This window comes from Phacochoerus africanus, chromosome 6, assembly GCF_016906955.1.
Source record: "Phacochoerus africanus isolate WHEZ1 chromosome 6, ROS_Pafr_v1, whole genome shotgun sequence".
Taxonomy (NCBI): Eukaryota; Metazoa; Chordata; class Mammalia; order Artiodactyla; family Suidae; genus Phacochoerus; species Phacochoerus africanus.
Window position 1 is genome coordinate 99209348 of NC_062549.1, and position 15303 is coordinate 99224650.

The window sequence follows — 15303 nt, forward strand, 5'->3', positions numbered from 1 at the left end:
GGATTGATGGTCTCGGGGGCATGAATAAAGGTGGGGAATAGCAAACAGGTTCCTGTTCTGTGGGTGGGGTGAGCCAGGGGCAGGGAACGGTGGGACTTGTGTTATACACACAGACAGACAGACACAGGGTCACGTGCAGAGAGGCGCTCAAAGTCTTGGTGTGTGTGTGTGTGTGTGTGTGTGTGTGTGTGTGTGTGTGTGTGTGGTGCGTTCGCTCCCGCATTTACTCGGGTTTCTTTCCAACCTCTCCATATATGGTGTGGCTCTAGAGCAGGCTGGGGATTGGCTGCTGTTGTTGGGAGACTGGGAGATAGGAAGAAAGCAGAAAAAGGAACGAACCCAGCAAAGGAAGGATGTGGGGAGGGGTGGGGGCTGTAGCCGAGCCTGAGGGTGGCAGAACGGGGCTAGGTCCCCTCAACAATGAGGTTTAGAAAGGGGAGAGAGTCTTTGGGACTGTTTTTGAGGGGGAATGAGGTAGAGTTTCCTGTTGGCAGAGGGGCTGGGAGAGAGGACAGGGAAGGGGTAACGCTGTGTCCATAGGGTCAGCATGGCATGAGCAGGAATAAAGGCTGGAGCAGGAGTTAGAGAAATTTATGGATTTCCCCCCCCTCTTTCCTTTTTACTCTAAAAATCTACCTAGAGCTGTGCTGTGGAAATAGCATGCAAATTAACTCATCAGCTTTCCAGGTCAGCACCTCAGACATCTTCCTAATGGAGGCAGATCAGGACCGTACCTCAACCTGTTTCCCAAACCTCTACTTAACAATTTAATGGGGGAAAAACAGGAAAAGTTTGAGGAAGATGTCATTGAAATATGAAATGGCATTTGGTTCTTTACCTCTCACCCCATTTCAACTCTGTGTCCTGGATTTCCTCATCTTCTTGGCTCAGGGCCTCCTAAAAGATTCTCCCTTTTCCAGTTCATTTGTGTAAGGGAAGAATATAGCAGAGATATTGGAAGAGGGGAAAAGAAGAAAAATACATCTCCTGAAAAATGTCTATTGGCAACTGTATAGGAAGCACGTTGCCCCACATCCCCCACCCAAAGTACCCATTTGCCCCAAAGCATGTGACTGGGAGGAAGTAAGGGAAACACTGCAGGTAAATAAATGGGAGTGAGGGAGTGAGGGAGAGCAGTCTGGGAGGAGGGGAAAGCTAGAGTTCCAGCCTTATCAGCTTCCAGCTATGGTGCCTGTGCTCAGGCTTCCCTGACAGAGATCACACTGGCAGCCCACCACCAGGATGCACTCTCAGCTGTTTTTCTAGTGCTAAGCTCTGAAGACAGGAGAACAAGCTTTTCCCTCCTTTCTGTCTCTAGCCTTTAGCACAATGCCTGGGACGAGCACACCCAGGGACCGGATCAGCTTGCGTACCAGAACACAGTGACAGTGAATAACACCATGCCCTGGGCCTCATTCAAACTGTACTCCCACCACCTGGCTACTGTTAATAGCCCATGAGTCAAACTAATAATAGTAGCAGCTGCCACAACAGCTATTTACCAACTGGCAGGCATTTTCCATACACTGTCTTTATGCTTCCATTTTGCAGATGAGAAAACTGACACTTGGAAAATCTTGTGCCTTGCTTAGGGCTTCATAACTAAAAAGTCAGATTTTTTTTTTTTTTTTTTTTGCTTTTTAGGGCTGCACCCACAGTGTATGGAGGTTCCCAGGCTGGGGGTCCAGTTGGAGCTACAGCTGCAGGCCTATGCCACAACCACAGCAATATCAGATCTGAGCCATGTCTGTGACCTACACCAGAACTCATGGCAATGCTGGATCCTTAACCCACTGAGTGAGGCCAGGGATTGAACCCCCAACCTCATGGCTCCTAGTTGGATTTGCTTCTGTTGCACCACGACAGGAACTCCTAAAAAGTCAGCATTTGAACCCAAATCTGGTTCCAAAGCTCATTTTATCACTTTGTGGCCTGGAGCCCAGCACCCAACTCCATCTCCCAGGGTCCCTGAGCTTTCTTTTCTGCTCCCCTCACCTATTTTTCTGTCTCCCTCCATCCTCTAGCTCCCCTGGGAGCCACAGATAATTGGCATGTCGGGATATACATGTCATTCTTGCTTTTTTCTTTTTCTTCATTATGTGGGAGTGACAAAGAGAAGAAAGACATATAAAAAAAAAAGTATCATTTTAACCTAGACTCAATATTGGTAACAATGGGTAGCTCTGCTTAAGAGTTTAGGTGAATGAAACCTGTTTGGAGGACAAGAAGCCTGGACACCCAGGCTCCCTCCCCTCCCTCCCTAGGAGACTCTGGGAATGACAAGTGGGTGGCCCTCTAGGGCACCCTCCTCACTCAAGGATCCATATAATTTAGTTAACTACAGGCTAGATCTAGGGAAAATCTTCATGATTGCACGTGGTGGAAACTGAAAGAGCATGAGAATCTCTCTTCCCTATGACATTCAACTCGGAGAGATTCCCTCATCTTGTTTATGTGGGTTGTGGAGTTATGTCAGAGCAGAAGAATGGCAATTGAGGGTCTGTGTTTTGTCCGAAGGATCTTCCGTGTCTCCCTCCTGCCTCACCTTCCTGAATGTCACGATGAGGGCAACCTCATGGCCAGAATCTACATGTAGTTTGTCTACATCTTCTCCTCTTCTCCCCTCTCAGCTTTAGGGGAGCTCCAGGTTTGGGGTCTTGGAGGTGAGTGATCTAAGGAGGAGGGCAAGAAGCTAGCAAGGGGTCTACAGTTGACATGTGAACAACAGGTTTGAATTGCACGGGTCCACTTATTGGTGGATATTTTTTCAATAAATACAACACAGTCTACAGTTGATTGACTTTTCAAATGCAGAGGAAACTTGGATATGGAGAGCTGACTGTAAGTTACAGGTGGATTAACCCTAGTGTCATTCTAGGGTCAACTGTATTTCAAAGTGGGTTTTTTTTTTTAATCCCCATATACTTGATTCATCAGGCTGTCACCTTCTTTCCAAAAGGCATTCATCGCCTGCCTTCACAACTCTTCTCTGGACACTGTACTGTTATTAAAGTTGCTCTTAGAGACTTCTGAGGAAAGAAGCAAACAGAATGAGTTGTACCTACCATATCTACCACAGACAAGAAAGCAGGGGAGCCTGGCAGCTCCACAAGTGGTCAGGAAGGTGGTGGTATGAGCATAATGATGTTTTTCTAAAGCTGGGGCTTAATTCGTGTTGGAGCAAGGTCTGAGAAAGAGCGAGAGGCTACAGGAAATCCTCGCTTGGCCAAAAGAGGAACCTGGGCACATATTTGGTTTTCCCCTTCATCCTGCCCAGCTTGCATCACAAATCAGTTTCCTTCTTAGTTTGGTTCTTCTGTGGGGTGGGCTGTTCCTGGTTCCCCTGTGCTAGGCACTCCCAGCCAAATGACCAAACCAATTCCATCCATCAGTGTTGGGGAGGGTGAGAGAGATGAAGGGAAGGAACACCTCAAATAAGAAAGCCACGCAGCTTGATCTCAATCAGAAGCGTGAGAAGCCAGGGTCTGATGGGGGATTTTAATTGCACAAATCCTCCTTGGGGCTGGGATAAATTTCACTTCTGTGTGTGTGGACAGGTGGCACTGGCCCCCACATCCCTACAGCTAGAGCTGAGCAGCTGAAATTTCATCCTCAGATTGAAAACTTGGAGTGGGACACAGGAGAAGCCCCTTTCCCTCCCCCTCTAAACTCAGGAGCCCACATATGTCCTTGGGAGCAGCAGTGTGTTCCTCACCGTGCCTCAGAGGGGAGTGGGTGTAAAATGCTCAGACTGTGCCTTCGTTACCCTCTCTTTCTTCATCCAGGTGAAAGCTTCTTAATACTACCTTAGGGGTCACCTCCTCCCCAAACTCAGGCAATTTAGGTCTCAGAGATGGAATGGGAGATGGAAGGAAAGGATGTTGGAAATGAGGGCTGTAGGGGGAGCTGGGCAGCAGCAAGAGCAACAAGTTTGATTGTGTTTATGTTTTTTTTGACTGAGGTAAATAAAAAAACTTTATCCTGCAACCCTTGGAGATAAAAATCTGTCCGCCCCACAAGTTCCAGACTCTTGTCACCTTTCTTCACATCAGGCTCTTCCGGTACTGACTGTGCTGGGTAGTCTGTCTGAGGTGGGAGTCTGGGGTCTGCAGGTCCATCTGTCTGTACAGGTCCCTCAGCTCCCTGACTTCCTGCAGCACCCTCTTCGCCTGGCTCCAATTTGATGACGCCTCTCCCAGCAGCCGCTCCGTCTCCAGCAGCAGCTGCTCTGATTCCGAATCGGGAGGAGACCGAGGGGGGTCCTTGGCTTTTCGCTTCCCATCTCCCAGTCCCTGAACCTCTGCCAGCAGCTCCTGAGTCTTCTCCAGTTTCCTTGCTACCAGGTCCTGGATCCGGGACAGCTGCCCCGGGTGGGGTGGGATGGGGGTTGGGGGGTCCTCGGCCCGCAGTTGGAGGGCACGGGCCGGGGCAGCGTCCCGCTGAGACAGGATCTCCTCCAGGGAGGCACAGCGGCCTTTTTCTGTGGGAGTCAACTTCTTGGGTGCCTGGGGGGTATAGGTGGCCCCTTTGTCTGGCTTTTCCCAACGTCGGGGAAGGCCACCTGCCCGGTCCGCGGAGGGCTGGATGCGGTCCGAGTCTGCTCTCCGCCGGCTGCCTGCCAGCTGGGCCACAGACTTGTCCAGGTCGACTCGAAAGCTCTCAGCACAGGAGGTTGATTCCTCAGGGGAAGGGTCCTCCTCCTGGATCAGGTCCAAGGTCAGCATTCCATCCGAGGTAGACGTCGAAGCCTAGGGAGGGAGAGGGCGGGAGTGAAGGGGGTAGACGGTCATCAGTGGGCATTTCAGGGCTGACTGCCTGAAAGCGAGGCAAGCTGTGCTCGCTTCTCTGCTCAGGGAGCCCCCCCCCCCCCCCCCCGCCCCCCCCCGCGACTCCTGACACAGCCCTTGACTTTATGTGCTATCTTGTATTCCTTTGGTAGTGATTTGAACTTGTTTCTTTTTATTAAATCCTGCTTGGTTTCCCATATTTTTCACTTTACTGCGAGCTTGCTCAAGAGCATCTTTTTCTTCCGTCGGGTGGACTCTCAGCATCAGGCGGGCCTGGCACACACAGGATGCCCGGCACAGCAGGGTAACTGCCCTTTGCCATCTCTATCCTCTGAGCCACACACTTCAACCCCTCTGCTATTTGGACCTCAGAACCCCTTGCCTTCAAAGAAAACTTATTCTGGAAATTCCCATACAGTGCAGCAGGTTAAGGATCTGCTGTTGCCACTGCTGTGGCATACGTTCGACCGAGGAACTTCCACATGCCTCAAATGCGGACAACAACAACAACAAAAAGAAAGAAAGAAAAAAAGAAAAAGAAAAAACGTATTTTATTTCCAGAATACTATAACTAAAAAAAAAAGTGATAAGGGTATTCAGCACCTCGTATGTACTGATACACACGCTGTTTTTCGATCGGTCCTCACAGCAGCCCGTCAAGTGGGTGTGGTTACTCCCCATGCCCAGCTGGAGACAGCAGCTCGGGGAATCACAGAGAGTACATTGCAAAGCGAGTTCCAACCCAGCACTGTCTGATTCCAAAGCCCACATTCTTTCGACCACACCTGATCTGCCTCTTCCCCTAGACACTTAGCACTCAGACAAGTGAAAGCCAATCCTTGCTCCTCTAAGTGTGACACTGTTACCGGTCAGGAGAGCTAGCCACCAGACAGGAGCTTATATTGCCTTTGCTGTATTCAGCTCTTCTATTTTTCATTTTCCTTGTGAGTATATCTCATTTTCCTCAAAGGATGACACATTTACTGAGGGCAGGGCTTTTGAATTCATCGTAGGTGCTGAATAAATATTTTTGGTTTGGACGGATCAGGCTTCCCTAGCCTTTGACCTTGGTATCACAAAAAGCTCTGGTGGCTGTCCCCTTTAGCAACTGTTACTTTCTCACAGGCTTACATACCACGGCCATCAGGTGTCCCCGGGTTGGGGGGCGGCGGGAGTGCTGGATTTTTGCCCTGTCTCGAGTGGGGTGGGCGAGATAGCTGTCCTCTTCAACGGTGACCTGAAGATACACACAGTCATGGGTGCTCTTCAGAGACTCTCTGTCCCAAGCCAGCTTCCCTTGAGGCCTGAACATGCCTGGTCTGGGAAGTGATCCCACCCCATGGACTACTTCTGAGCAAATCCAAGGGCAAGGGATTTACTGGACATGAAGGGGCTCCTTAGGTTATACCAGGGCTGTCCCAGGCATCATGAAGCAAGAAAAGAGGAACTGGCAGAAAAGACTCAGAGAGAAGCCAGAAGGAAAATGGGAGATAAAGAAGCATAGCTGGAGTTCCTGTTGTGGCTCAGCAGTAATGAACTCAACTAGGATCCATGAGGGTGCAGGTTTGATCCCTGGCCTCCCACAGTGGGTTAAGGATCTGGCGTTGCTGTGACATAGGCTGGCAGGTGCACCTGATTAGACCCTTAGCCTGGGAACTTCCACATGCTGTGGGTGCAGCCATAAAAACCCCCAAAAAAGGAGCAGAGCTGGTGGGGAACTGGTAAAGGGGGCCCACACCATTCTCTTTAGGAGTCACAGCTGCTCCTTCTGCCTCAGGGTCCCCCTCCCCACAGTTTAGCCCCCTGACCTCATCCAGGATGCGGTTCTTGGCTCGGGTGATGGCAGAGTTGAGGGCATTGATCCATGATTCCTTCTCTTCTGGACTGACTGCCAGGAATATCAGGTTGGGTGCCTGTGAGGAGAAGATTCTTGTTTCAGCCAGGGTTTTAGAGTTGGCCTCACCTTGACAGTGAAGAAATAAGAAATTATAATCTCATTCCCTTAAACCAAGCTCCTGGCAGGAGAGAGATTCAACTTCTGGAGTCATCTGTAACTTAAGGAAACCAACCTCTATTCCTGCAAAATGTCAGAGCTTGGAGGTTGTTTTAGAAATGACCAAGGAGGATCTCAGAAGGGTACTGGATATTGATACAGCCCTGGAGATAATCAGAGGAGGTAAAGGACAGATACTAAAATAAAGCTCTGCAAATGTTTTTTTGTTTGTTTTTTTAGGGCCGCACCTGTGGCATATGGAGGTTCCCAGGCTAGGGGTCACATTGGAGCTGTAGCTGCGGCCTACACCACAGCCATGCCAGATCCTTAACCCGCTGAGCAAGGCCAGGGATCGAAGCTGCATCCTCATGAATACTAGTCAGATTCGTTTCCATTGAGCCATGACGGGAACTCCAAAATCTTTAAATGTTTGAAGAAACAGAATGTCCCTGGGTTCCCACAGACAAGGGAAATTAGATTAAAAATTTCAACCAGGGTACAGGGAAAAGGGACTGTCACCCAAGAGAGGTGTGTGTGTGTGAGAGAGCGAGAGAGACAGAGAAAGACGGAGAGAGAGACAGAGAAAGAGAGGCAGACAGACAGAGAGAGGGAGAGAGAGAGGATCTTTGTGGAAGGACGGTTTAAAGGTTGGCTCGCCTGGATGGAAGGAAATGGCCACAATATTCTCAGGTTAAATGATAAAAGCCATGGCAGGAGAGCAATCATTCAGCATCTCCACCAAGAGAGCTGAGAGATCCCAAAGGGGAAGGTGTTCTCCCCAGCGCCCCCCCAGCACCCCCACCCCGGGCCCCGTCAATGATCCAGTTGCCAAGGTGGCAGGGGGAACGGACCGTGTTCCCGGGCTGTTTGGAGTGGGCAAGAGTGAACTTGCTATGGTTCTTCTTGCTCCTGCTCTTGGATTTCCGGAGCTCTTCACACTTCTCATAGTCACTCAGGTCAAACACTTCTTGAATATTTTTCTCATCTTTTACCTAGGGGAGGGTTGGAGGTAAGGTGATAAGGATAAAACTACTTAGTCCCTTCCCCTAAGTTGTTAATTTAGACCAGTTTTGAGAACCCGAAAAAGGCTGAGAAGGGGGTGGGAAAAGACTGTTCTATCCGAGGCCCACAGAGGCCTGACCCCTCAGGCAGGTTTCCACGGAAACCCCCGGTCCCCACTCCCCTCAGCCAAGCAACCGTGTCTGGAGTTCCAGGAGGTCTCTCTTCACTATGACCCCCCACTTTGTCCTTCAAAGGACACAGATACGGGGGCTAATAGTTTAATCCTATCATCCTGAAGTAAGCAAGACCCGGATGGCCCTTGAGTGTCCAGAGGGAGGAGGTAAAGGCAGGGCTGGTATCAGCGATGTCTGGAGGGAATGAAGGGCGGCCTCTGTGCCCCTTGCCATCTAATATTTACGTTGTTGCTTTCTTATCCCACCTGGCACCTTCCTCTAACATATACTACTGGGAAGAGACTCATCTAGCACCTTCATTTCAGGAGCTTCAGCACCATAGAAAGAGCAGCCCCTGTGTTGAGTTTGTTGAGACAGTGTGAAAAATACACCTGCAGTTCCTACCCCTCCTTCCTCCTTCCGAAGTGACAACCCAACCTAGCTCCCGGGGCTTGAGAAGCTACTTAAATCATCCACCTCTCTAGGCAAAGACACAGTTATATTCTCCCTGCAGGACTACATTTCAGACTTGGAAAAAAGTGTTCTGCTACCTCTTTCTATGATTTTAGTTTGAGAGCTGAAGCCCCCTTACTGCCACAAGTCCCTTCTTGTGTCTAAACTGAGTCTTTCCTGCTTGAATTGATCCTGCACCCCATTCTACCCTTAGCAGCTCTATCCAGCATTTGGCTCTTTTAAGTCTCTTGCTGAATGTTTAATCAGAGACCACAATTCTGTCTACACCCTCCAACCCCAACCTGCTTTTTCTGGGCACCACAAAGCAAATTCCACTAAGATTTCTGCCAAGGTCCACTTTAAACCTCTCAGGGTTTTTTCTCCTCTCCCCTAAGGCATTCCCATAGCCCTGTCCTCTGAAGCCATGACCTGGCTTGCAAGAGGAGAGAAGCATTTGTCACTGGCCTGGATGGAGCAGTGTGTGATTAGCAAACCCTTTCACCCGCTGCTAGTTGAGCCTGGGACTGGAAGATGCTGGGGAATGAGCTGCTCAGGTTTTCCTGGGATGAGAGATGAAAACCACCAGTTCTTGTCTTGTCAGAACTAAACAAACAGACAAAGGTAGCCTCATATATTCCCTGGAAGACATCTACCCTCCATGACTGGAGTTATTTCACAGGGGCCCCCACTTCCCAAGCTCTGAAATAGGAATTGTGTGTGTGGAGGTGACTTCATCTATCTGCCTGGTTCTCATCAGCCTTAAAGTGGGGACGTGGTTCTCTCTTCCATCTCAGCTCATCTCTGCTCTTGTAGCTGCCCATCCTTCCAAATTGCCGCTGAACCCAGGGGACTGACACAGGCCCATTCAGGTAAATGGCTGCTCATACACCCACCTCTGTTTGTTTCCCACAGTGTGGCTCCTCCAGGGCTCTCCCCTCTCCCAGGCTCTCTGGCTTTGGGGTAGGAAGTGACCAGAGGCCTTGAAGGATTGTGGGTGGAAGTGGACAAGATGCTGGCAAAGGATGTTCCAGAACAATTCCCAGAAACATGGGGCAGGGATGCAGGGTGATACATCATTCCTCTCCCCCTCCTTCCTCAGGGTTGAGACTATCAGCAGAGGCCAGAAATCTTGGAGAGGAAAGTGTTGGGTGTGTGTACAGAGCCAGGGGAAGAGAGTTACTTATTCTGTTTTCCTTAGGGGAGGGGAGGGAAGGGAAGGGAGGTATTCTGGCTTGCACACGACTGATAAGGAACTCTGAGGAGCAGGAGACACTGACAGAGCTTAGCCCTTGACAGGGCATGGAAGGAAGGAGATGGGCTGAGGCAAGCAGCGGGACAAGCATATTCTAGTGCACAGGGAAGATGGACAACTCCAAGGACCTAGTTCTTCACTGTATCTTTTTTTTTTTTTGTCTTTTTGCCTTTTCTAGGGCCAATCCTACGGCATATGGAGGTCCCCAGGCTAGGGGTCTAATTGGAGCTGTAGCCACTGGCCTACACCACAGCTACATCGACGCGGGATCCGAGCTGTGTCTGCAACCTACACCACAGCTCACTGAGCAAGGATTCTTAACCCAATGAGCAAGGCCAGGGATTGAACCCACAACCTCATGGTTCCTAGTTGGACTCGTTAACCACTGAGCCACGACGGGAACTCCCACTGTATTGTTTTTGCCCATCCAACTCCCACAGTTTCATTTATAATTACCACCCACCAAAGTCAGTCCTTCTTTTCCCCTGATTCTTTGTCCTTGGCCCACAGAAAGGAATTTTTCCCATGCCTGCCAAAAAAGATGACCTGAACCCCATTTCTTTTACCATAAGGTCTCCCTGAGGTCTGGTTTCTGTTCATATACATCAGTCCTTTGACTGCGAGTGAGGAAAATGCTTATTACCAACAAATAGAGAAGGCCTTCTTTGGGGCAGCAGTTACAGGAGACCCTGCCTTTGAGGGGAAATAACACAAGAAGCCGGGTGCAAATTCTGGGGGAGAGGGTGAGGAATTTTGTAGCATTAACATGTAAATTACAAACATTATACTACACTGAAAAAAAAAAATCTTGAATCTATTGGCTCTGGAGCTTTTGGGAAGTGGACAGAATAAAGCCTATGCTCCTCACTCAGTTCCGCCTTTAACCCACGCCACTGTAGCATGGAAACTGGCTCCAAAGAAGAGCCATTCCAATAGGCTTGTTCCCTCTTTTCCTATGCCTTCCTCAGCAGGGGGCAGCTGGCCCCATGACGAGTCAGATGCTCCTGACTCACAGGACACCAGACATCCTAGGCTGAGGTCATTCCATCCTTTCCCCTGTCTCAGTACCCCTTCCTCCACAAACAAGTATCCACCATGCTCTTTGGCCCCCAGACTCTGTTCTTTGGACAAATACAAACAAGAAAAAAAATGTCTTGCTCCTTCTACCCTGGCCCTGTTCTCATGGTTCCCCACTGACGTGTGGGAAGCTCTCCCGGATTGCTCGCTAGAGTTTCCTGCCATTATGAAGTTCGGGGAAGACAGGAGATACACTTTGACACTTGCCTTTCTTAAAAAAACAAAAAACAAAAAACCTGAGAGTCAGCAAATTGTGGAAAAACTCTGTGTAGGATTGGGGGTTGGGTAGCGGTGACCCTTAAAAATAAACCCTCCTGTCAAGCTTAGTATAAACAGCAAGGTTTAAATACCCTTAAGATGGATCTCTTTGGCCCTGGCACAGCTTAGTTCTTCCCTAGCTGCCTCGGTAGATGTTTTGTTCAGATGAATACTTTCTCTAGGACTGAGAGTGTGTCTGTTTCAATACCATAAAAGGATTTATTTACCTAAATATAGTCTATGCAGAAAGCAGAAGAGGTTAGAACTCAGGGAGGACTTCCCAGTTAGCCCTGGGTGAGGGAACACAGAAAGAGGAGGAGGCCATCCTACCAGGGGAACTCGAGACAGTCTCCTAGGTGAGGCTGTCATAGTTGCAGACTGACTTCTAACCCACGGAGGGGCAATTTCAGTTTCTCAATATTCCTATGGGTTACTGAGCCTAAGAATTAGAGCTAAAAGGGAGAAGAGTCTGGGATTCAATATGTGGGCTCAGGTTCTGACCCAAGGTGGACTTGGTTCTCAGAGAACCAAAGACAGAAAGACATGCAGGGGTTCACAACTCCAATCCCCCTTCTTCTTCTTTTTTTTTTTGTCTTTTTGTTGTTGTTGTTGCTATTTCTTGGGCTGCTCCTGCGGCATATGGAGGTTCCCAGGCTAGGGGTCGAATCGGAGCTGTAGCCACCAGCCTATGCCAGAGCCACAGCAACTCGGGATCCGAGCCGCGTCTGCAACCTACACCACAGCTCACGGCAACGCCGGATCGTTAACCCACTGAGCAAGGGCAGGGACCAAACCCGCAACCTCATGGTTCCTAGTCGGGTTCCTTAACCACTGCGCCACGATGGGAACTCCCCCATTCCCCCTTCTGATATAAATGAGGGTGAGGGTGGTGCTGGGTGGGAAGGAATGGAGAATGAGTCCTTTGCTTCTCTTTTTAAGTGGAGTAGTGGTGAGGAAGAGAGAACATGCTGGTTAGGGACATTGGCTTCAACAGAATGTCTGCTACTCACAAATACTCTACTTGAGGTCATCTGAGACTGACTCTGGGTTCTATGTGTGTTTTCTGTGATTCAGGGCAACTTTACTGCTGATATGAGTTGCATACGTCCCTGCGAGAGAGACAGGAAAGGGGAGGCCAGCTAGGTTGGCGTGGGGGGACAGGAAGGAGTAGAGAATAAGTTGAACAGAGTGTTTCAGCAAACACAGCAAAGAAAAAAGATTCCTAAGTTCAGCTAGAGACCAGGGCAGGGTAGGGGGCAGCAGGGACACTTGGAACTTTTGGGACATCTTGGGAGGGAGTTATAAGTGGTTGTCAGAAAAGTGTCTGCAAAGAAAAAATCTTTAAGAGGCAAACTCAACTGCTAATTCTAACTCAGGTCTTCTCACTAAAGATGACCTTTCTCTGCAGATAAGATGGGATAGAGACAAACCGGGCAGCTGAACTCACTTTTGGAACAAAATACCGGGTGAAGTAAGGGGGAGGTGAGGAGTAGGTAAGCCCCCTGCGGAGAGACAAAGTGGGGACTATGAGAAAATAGGGACAGTTAGCCGCAAAGGGCACCTACCTCCTTTTCAGAGATGTAGAGCTGGTCCCCTTTCAGCACCACATAGCGGTTTTTCCAAATCTCCCTGAAAATCCCTTTCCCGCAGAATTTCCGGACCCAGCCGACCTTCTCAGGCGGTGCAGACTGATGGTTTCCATCCTGAGGCCCCTGCCCCCCGGGTCAAATGAGAACCGCACGATTAGGTGATTACAGCTTTTTCCTCCTCCTGTGCTGTTGCCCGCGCCCTCCCCAGTCCCCGTCCCCTCCTTCCCGCGGTCGCCCTGCCGCAGCTGGAGTCAGGGAGCCCCGCGATCGCTCCCCACTTCAAAGCCTCTCACTCCGAGGAACTCTCTCCCCCATCGCTCCCCTCCTCCTTCTCCCAAATAAACGACTGGAACTGCTGGGGGAAGGGGCGACGGCCGGGCTGGAGCCAAGGGGTGGTTTTCGGGTCTCCGCCGGGCCCCTCGCCCCCTCCCCCGGCCTCCCTCCTCGCGGCGCCAGGATTAACGGCATTTTATTTTATTTCTCATTGTCTCCTCGCCGCTGCAGAGCGCGACGCCAGCAGCCGCCGGCTGCCCGGGGAGGGGGAGGCCGGGGGTCGGGCAGAAACTCAGCCAAGTTAACCCCCAGCCCAAGTAAACAAACAAAAGCCCCCGCCGGTGCCTCGTCGTGGGGCCAGGCGCGCCGAGGCCGAGGCCCAGGGGACCGGAGGCCGGGCCGAGCTGGGCGGGGGGCTGGCACGGGGCGTCCCCAGCTCGCAACCCGGCTGCCCGCGGCCCCGACGGGGCCGGGGTCCTCGGGGCACAAAGTCAGCAGCGGGCGGGCGCACTCACCCTCTTGGTGGAATTGTTCTTCTTCATCATTCCGGGCGGTCGGGCGGGCGCGGGCGCCGAGGGGCGGCCCCGCGTCGGGGGCCGAGGCCGCTTCGAGGGGGCTCCTGCCCAGGGGGAGGGTGCGGAGAGGCCCCCGGCGCCGCCGCCGCTCCTCCCTCCCTCTCCCGGACTCTCCCCTTCTTTGTAGCTCCGGTTACACTAAAGGCCGGCCTCCCTCGCGCTCGCACACACACGCACGCCCGCTCCCCGCCCCTCGGCGCCCTCCATCCCGGCGCCCACGCGGCCCGGGCCCCCGAGCGCGCCCCCGCCGCCCGCCCGCCCGGTCCGGCCCGGCCGCTCCCCCGGCCCGGCACGCTGTGGGCGGCCCAGCCCGCGCCCCGCCGCTCCATCCACCCGCCCGCTGACGTTGCGAGTTCAGAATAAAGGGCGAATCGCCGAGCCGGAGAGAGTGCGCTCCCCCCACCCCCCCTCCTTTGTTTCTGACTCACTGAGGGTGAAGAAGACAGACCTAAACCCCGCCGGAGATCGGCGTCTGGAGGGGCAGGGAGACCCAGACTCGCACCGACGGCCGGAGCGAGAGGTGGAGCCAGAAAAGACAGCCTGGCCGACCAGAGCAGAGCAGAGAGATGGCAGGGGCGGATGGAGTGGATGATAGGGAAATCGGGAGGTGTCTGAAGACCGGAGATAACCCAGATTGAGATCATCTCCCTCCCGAACCCAAAACAAAAACGAGAGCGTCCGCTGGGAGGGCGCGTTACCCAGGACTGGCATCTGGAATTCACACACCTGGGTGGTAGAGGTAGTGGTCTGGGCAGGTCAACTGTTGGGGAAAAGTTTTATGCTTCGGAGAGTACCGACGTGTAGGGGACTCCGTGGGAGAGAAGTTAATATTAATACACATTTCTTTGGGCCTTATTTGAGCCTTAGGAGAATAGCTCTAAGTATGAGGTAGATAGGATCTCCATTGCAGAGACAGAAAAGTGAGATTCAGAATGGCTGAGGGATTTGCAGACACACTCTCAAGTGCTGGCAGGAATAGAATTCTCTGTCTGCAAAGCACTAATCTGTTAGACCAAGTGGCTTTAAATATAAATTTCAGGTGAGGCTTAAAATTCCTACTCCCTGCGTATCTCTCCCTGCTGCACTGACATGTAAAAATCCCATCCTGTCCACTGCAATGCCCAGAGGATGCGCTGACGGGGGTGGGGGGGCCTTGGCTGATCACTCCTACACCAGATCTGCCTCAGAGCCCAACATCTTGGTAACTTCACACCCCCCCATACCTATTTAATGGGAAGAGGAGAATCAGGGAGCCTAGGTTTGAACACTGGTTTCATCACTGCATCATGGCCTTTGGTCAAGTCACCGAATTTCTTTGGGCCTCAGTTCCTCTACATATTAAGTAATTACAGATGAACTGCCAATTCCATCAACAAGGAAAGATAGGGGAGTATATGAGATGACCGGTGAAAGTCTTTTGAGAATATAAGTATTGACCTCTAGGGCTAATTACTAAATAATAATAAACTAACAAGCACATTGCCTGGCATATGGTAGGCACACAGTAACTACAAAATGAATAAAAATCCCTGGCACAGAGGCGCAGAGGAAAAAGAAGAACCCCTTTGGCGGAGAGATCTCAAGATAAAGTGTTGGCCAAATTTGTGGTTTGAGCAGTGGAGTGGTCTTGGCCTTTACTGGTATATATCGAATGAAGGAGGGGGCTTCTTTTTTCCCAGCCTCCCTTTCCCCCTAATCCAATAATATTCCTCTTTTCATTTACCATACTAATTAATTCCTCTATTTTAGACTGCAATAGAAATGTATCCTTCCAAAATGCTTATGTATCATTTCTTTAAATCTTTAGTGCCACCTTGTGAGGTGTGTAGAATAAATATTATTCCCACTTGGAAAATGAGGAAACAGGGCAT

General features: G+C 51.0%; 1 protein-coding gene across 1 annotated transcript; it reads right to left on the bottom strand.

The window, feature by feature from the left end:
* Positions 1–3935: 3935 nt before the first annotated feature.
* PLEKHO1 (pleckstrin homology domain containing O1) lies at positions 3936–13731 on the bottom strand. The gene is made up of 6 exons (XM_047784775.1): positions 13373–13731; positions 12561–12707; positions 7632–7772; positions 6596–6700; positions 5923–6024; positions 3936–4748 (listed from the first exon to the last, which is right to left on the bottom strand). The coding sequence occupies exons 1-6, from the start codon at positions 13400–13402 to the stop codon at positions 4044–4046; spliced, it is 1230 nt and encodes a 409-aa protein (XP_047640731.1). The 5' UTR covers positions 13403–13731; the 3' UTR covers positions 3936–4043.
* Between the last annotated feature and the right edge of the window lie 1572 nt (positions 13732–15303).

Bases quoted from the DNA above. Each gene is read 5' to 3' on its own strand.
- PLEKHO1 (XM_047784775.1), bottom strand. From the start codon at position 13,402: ATGATGAAGAAGAACAATTCCACCAAGAGG. The intron at 6,025-6,595 runs GTCAGGGGGCTA...GTGTATCTTCAG, and splicing joins AGAACCGCATCCTGGATGAG to GTCACCGTTGAAGAGGACAG. The intron at 4,749-5,922 runs GTATGTAAGCCT...CTCCCTCCCTAG, and splicing joins GGGGACACCTGATGGCCGTG to GCTTCGACGTCTACCTCGGA.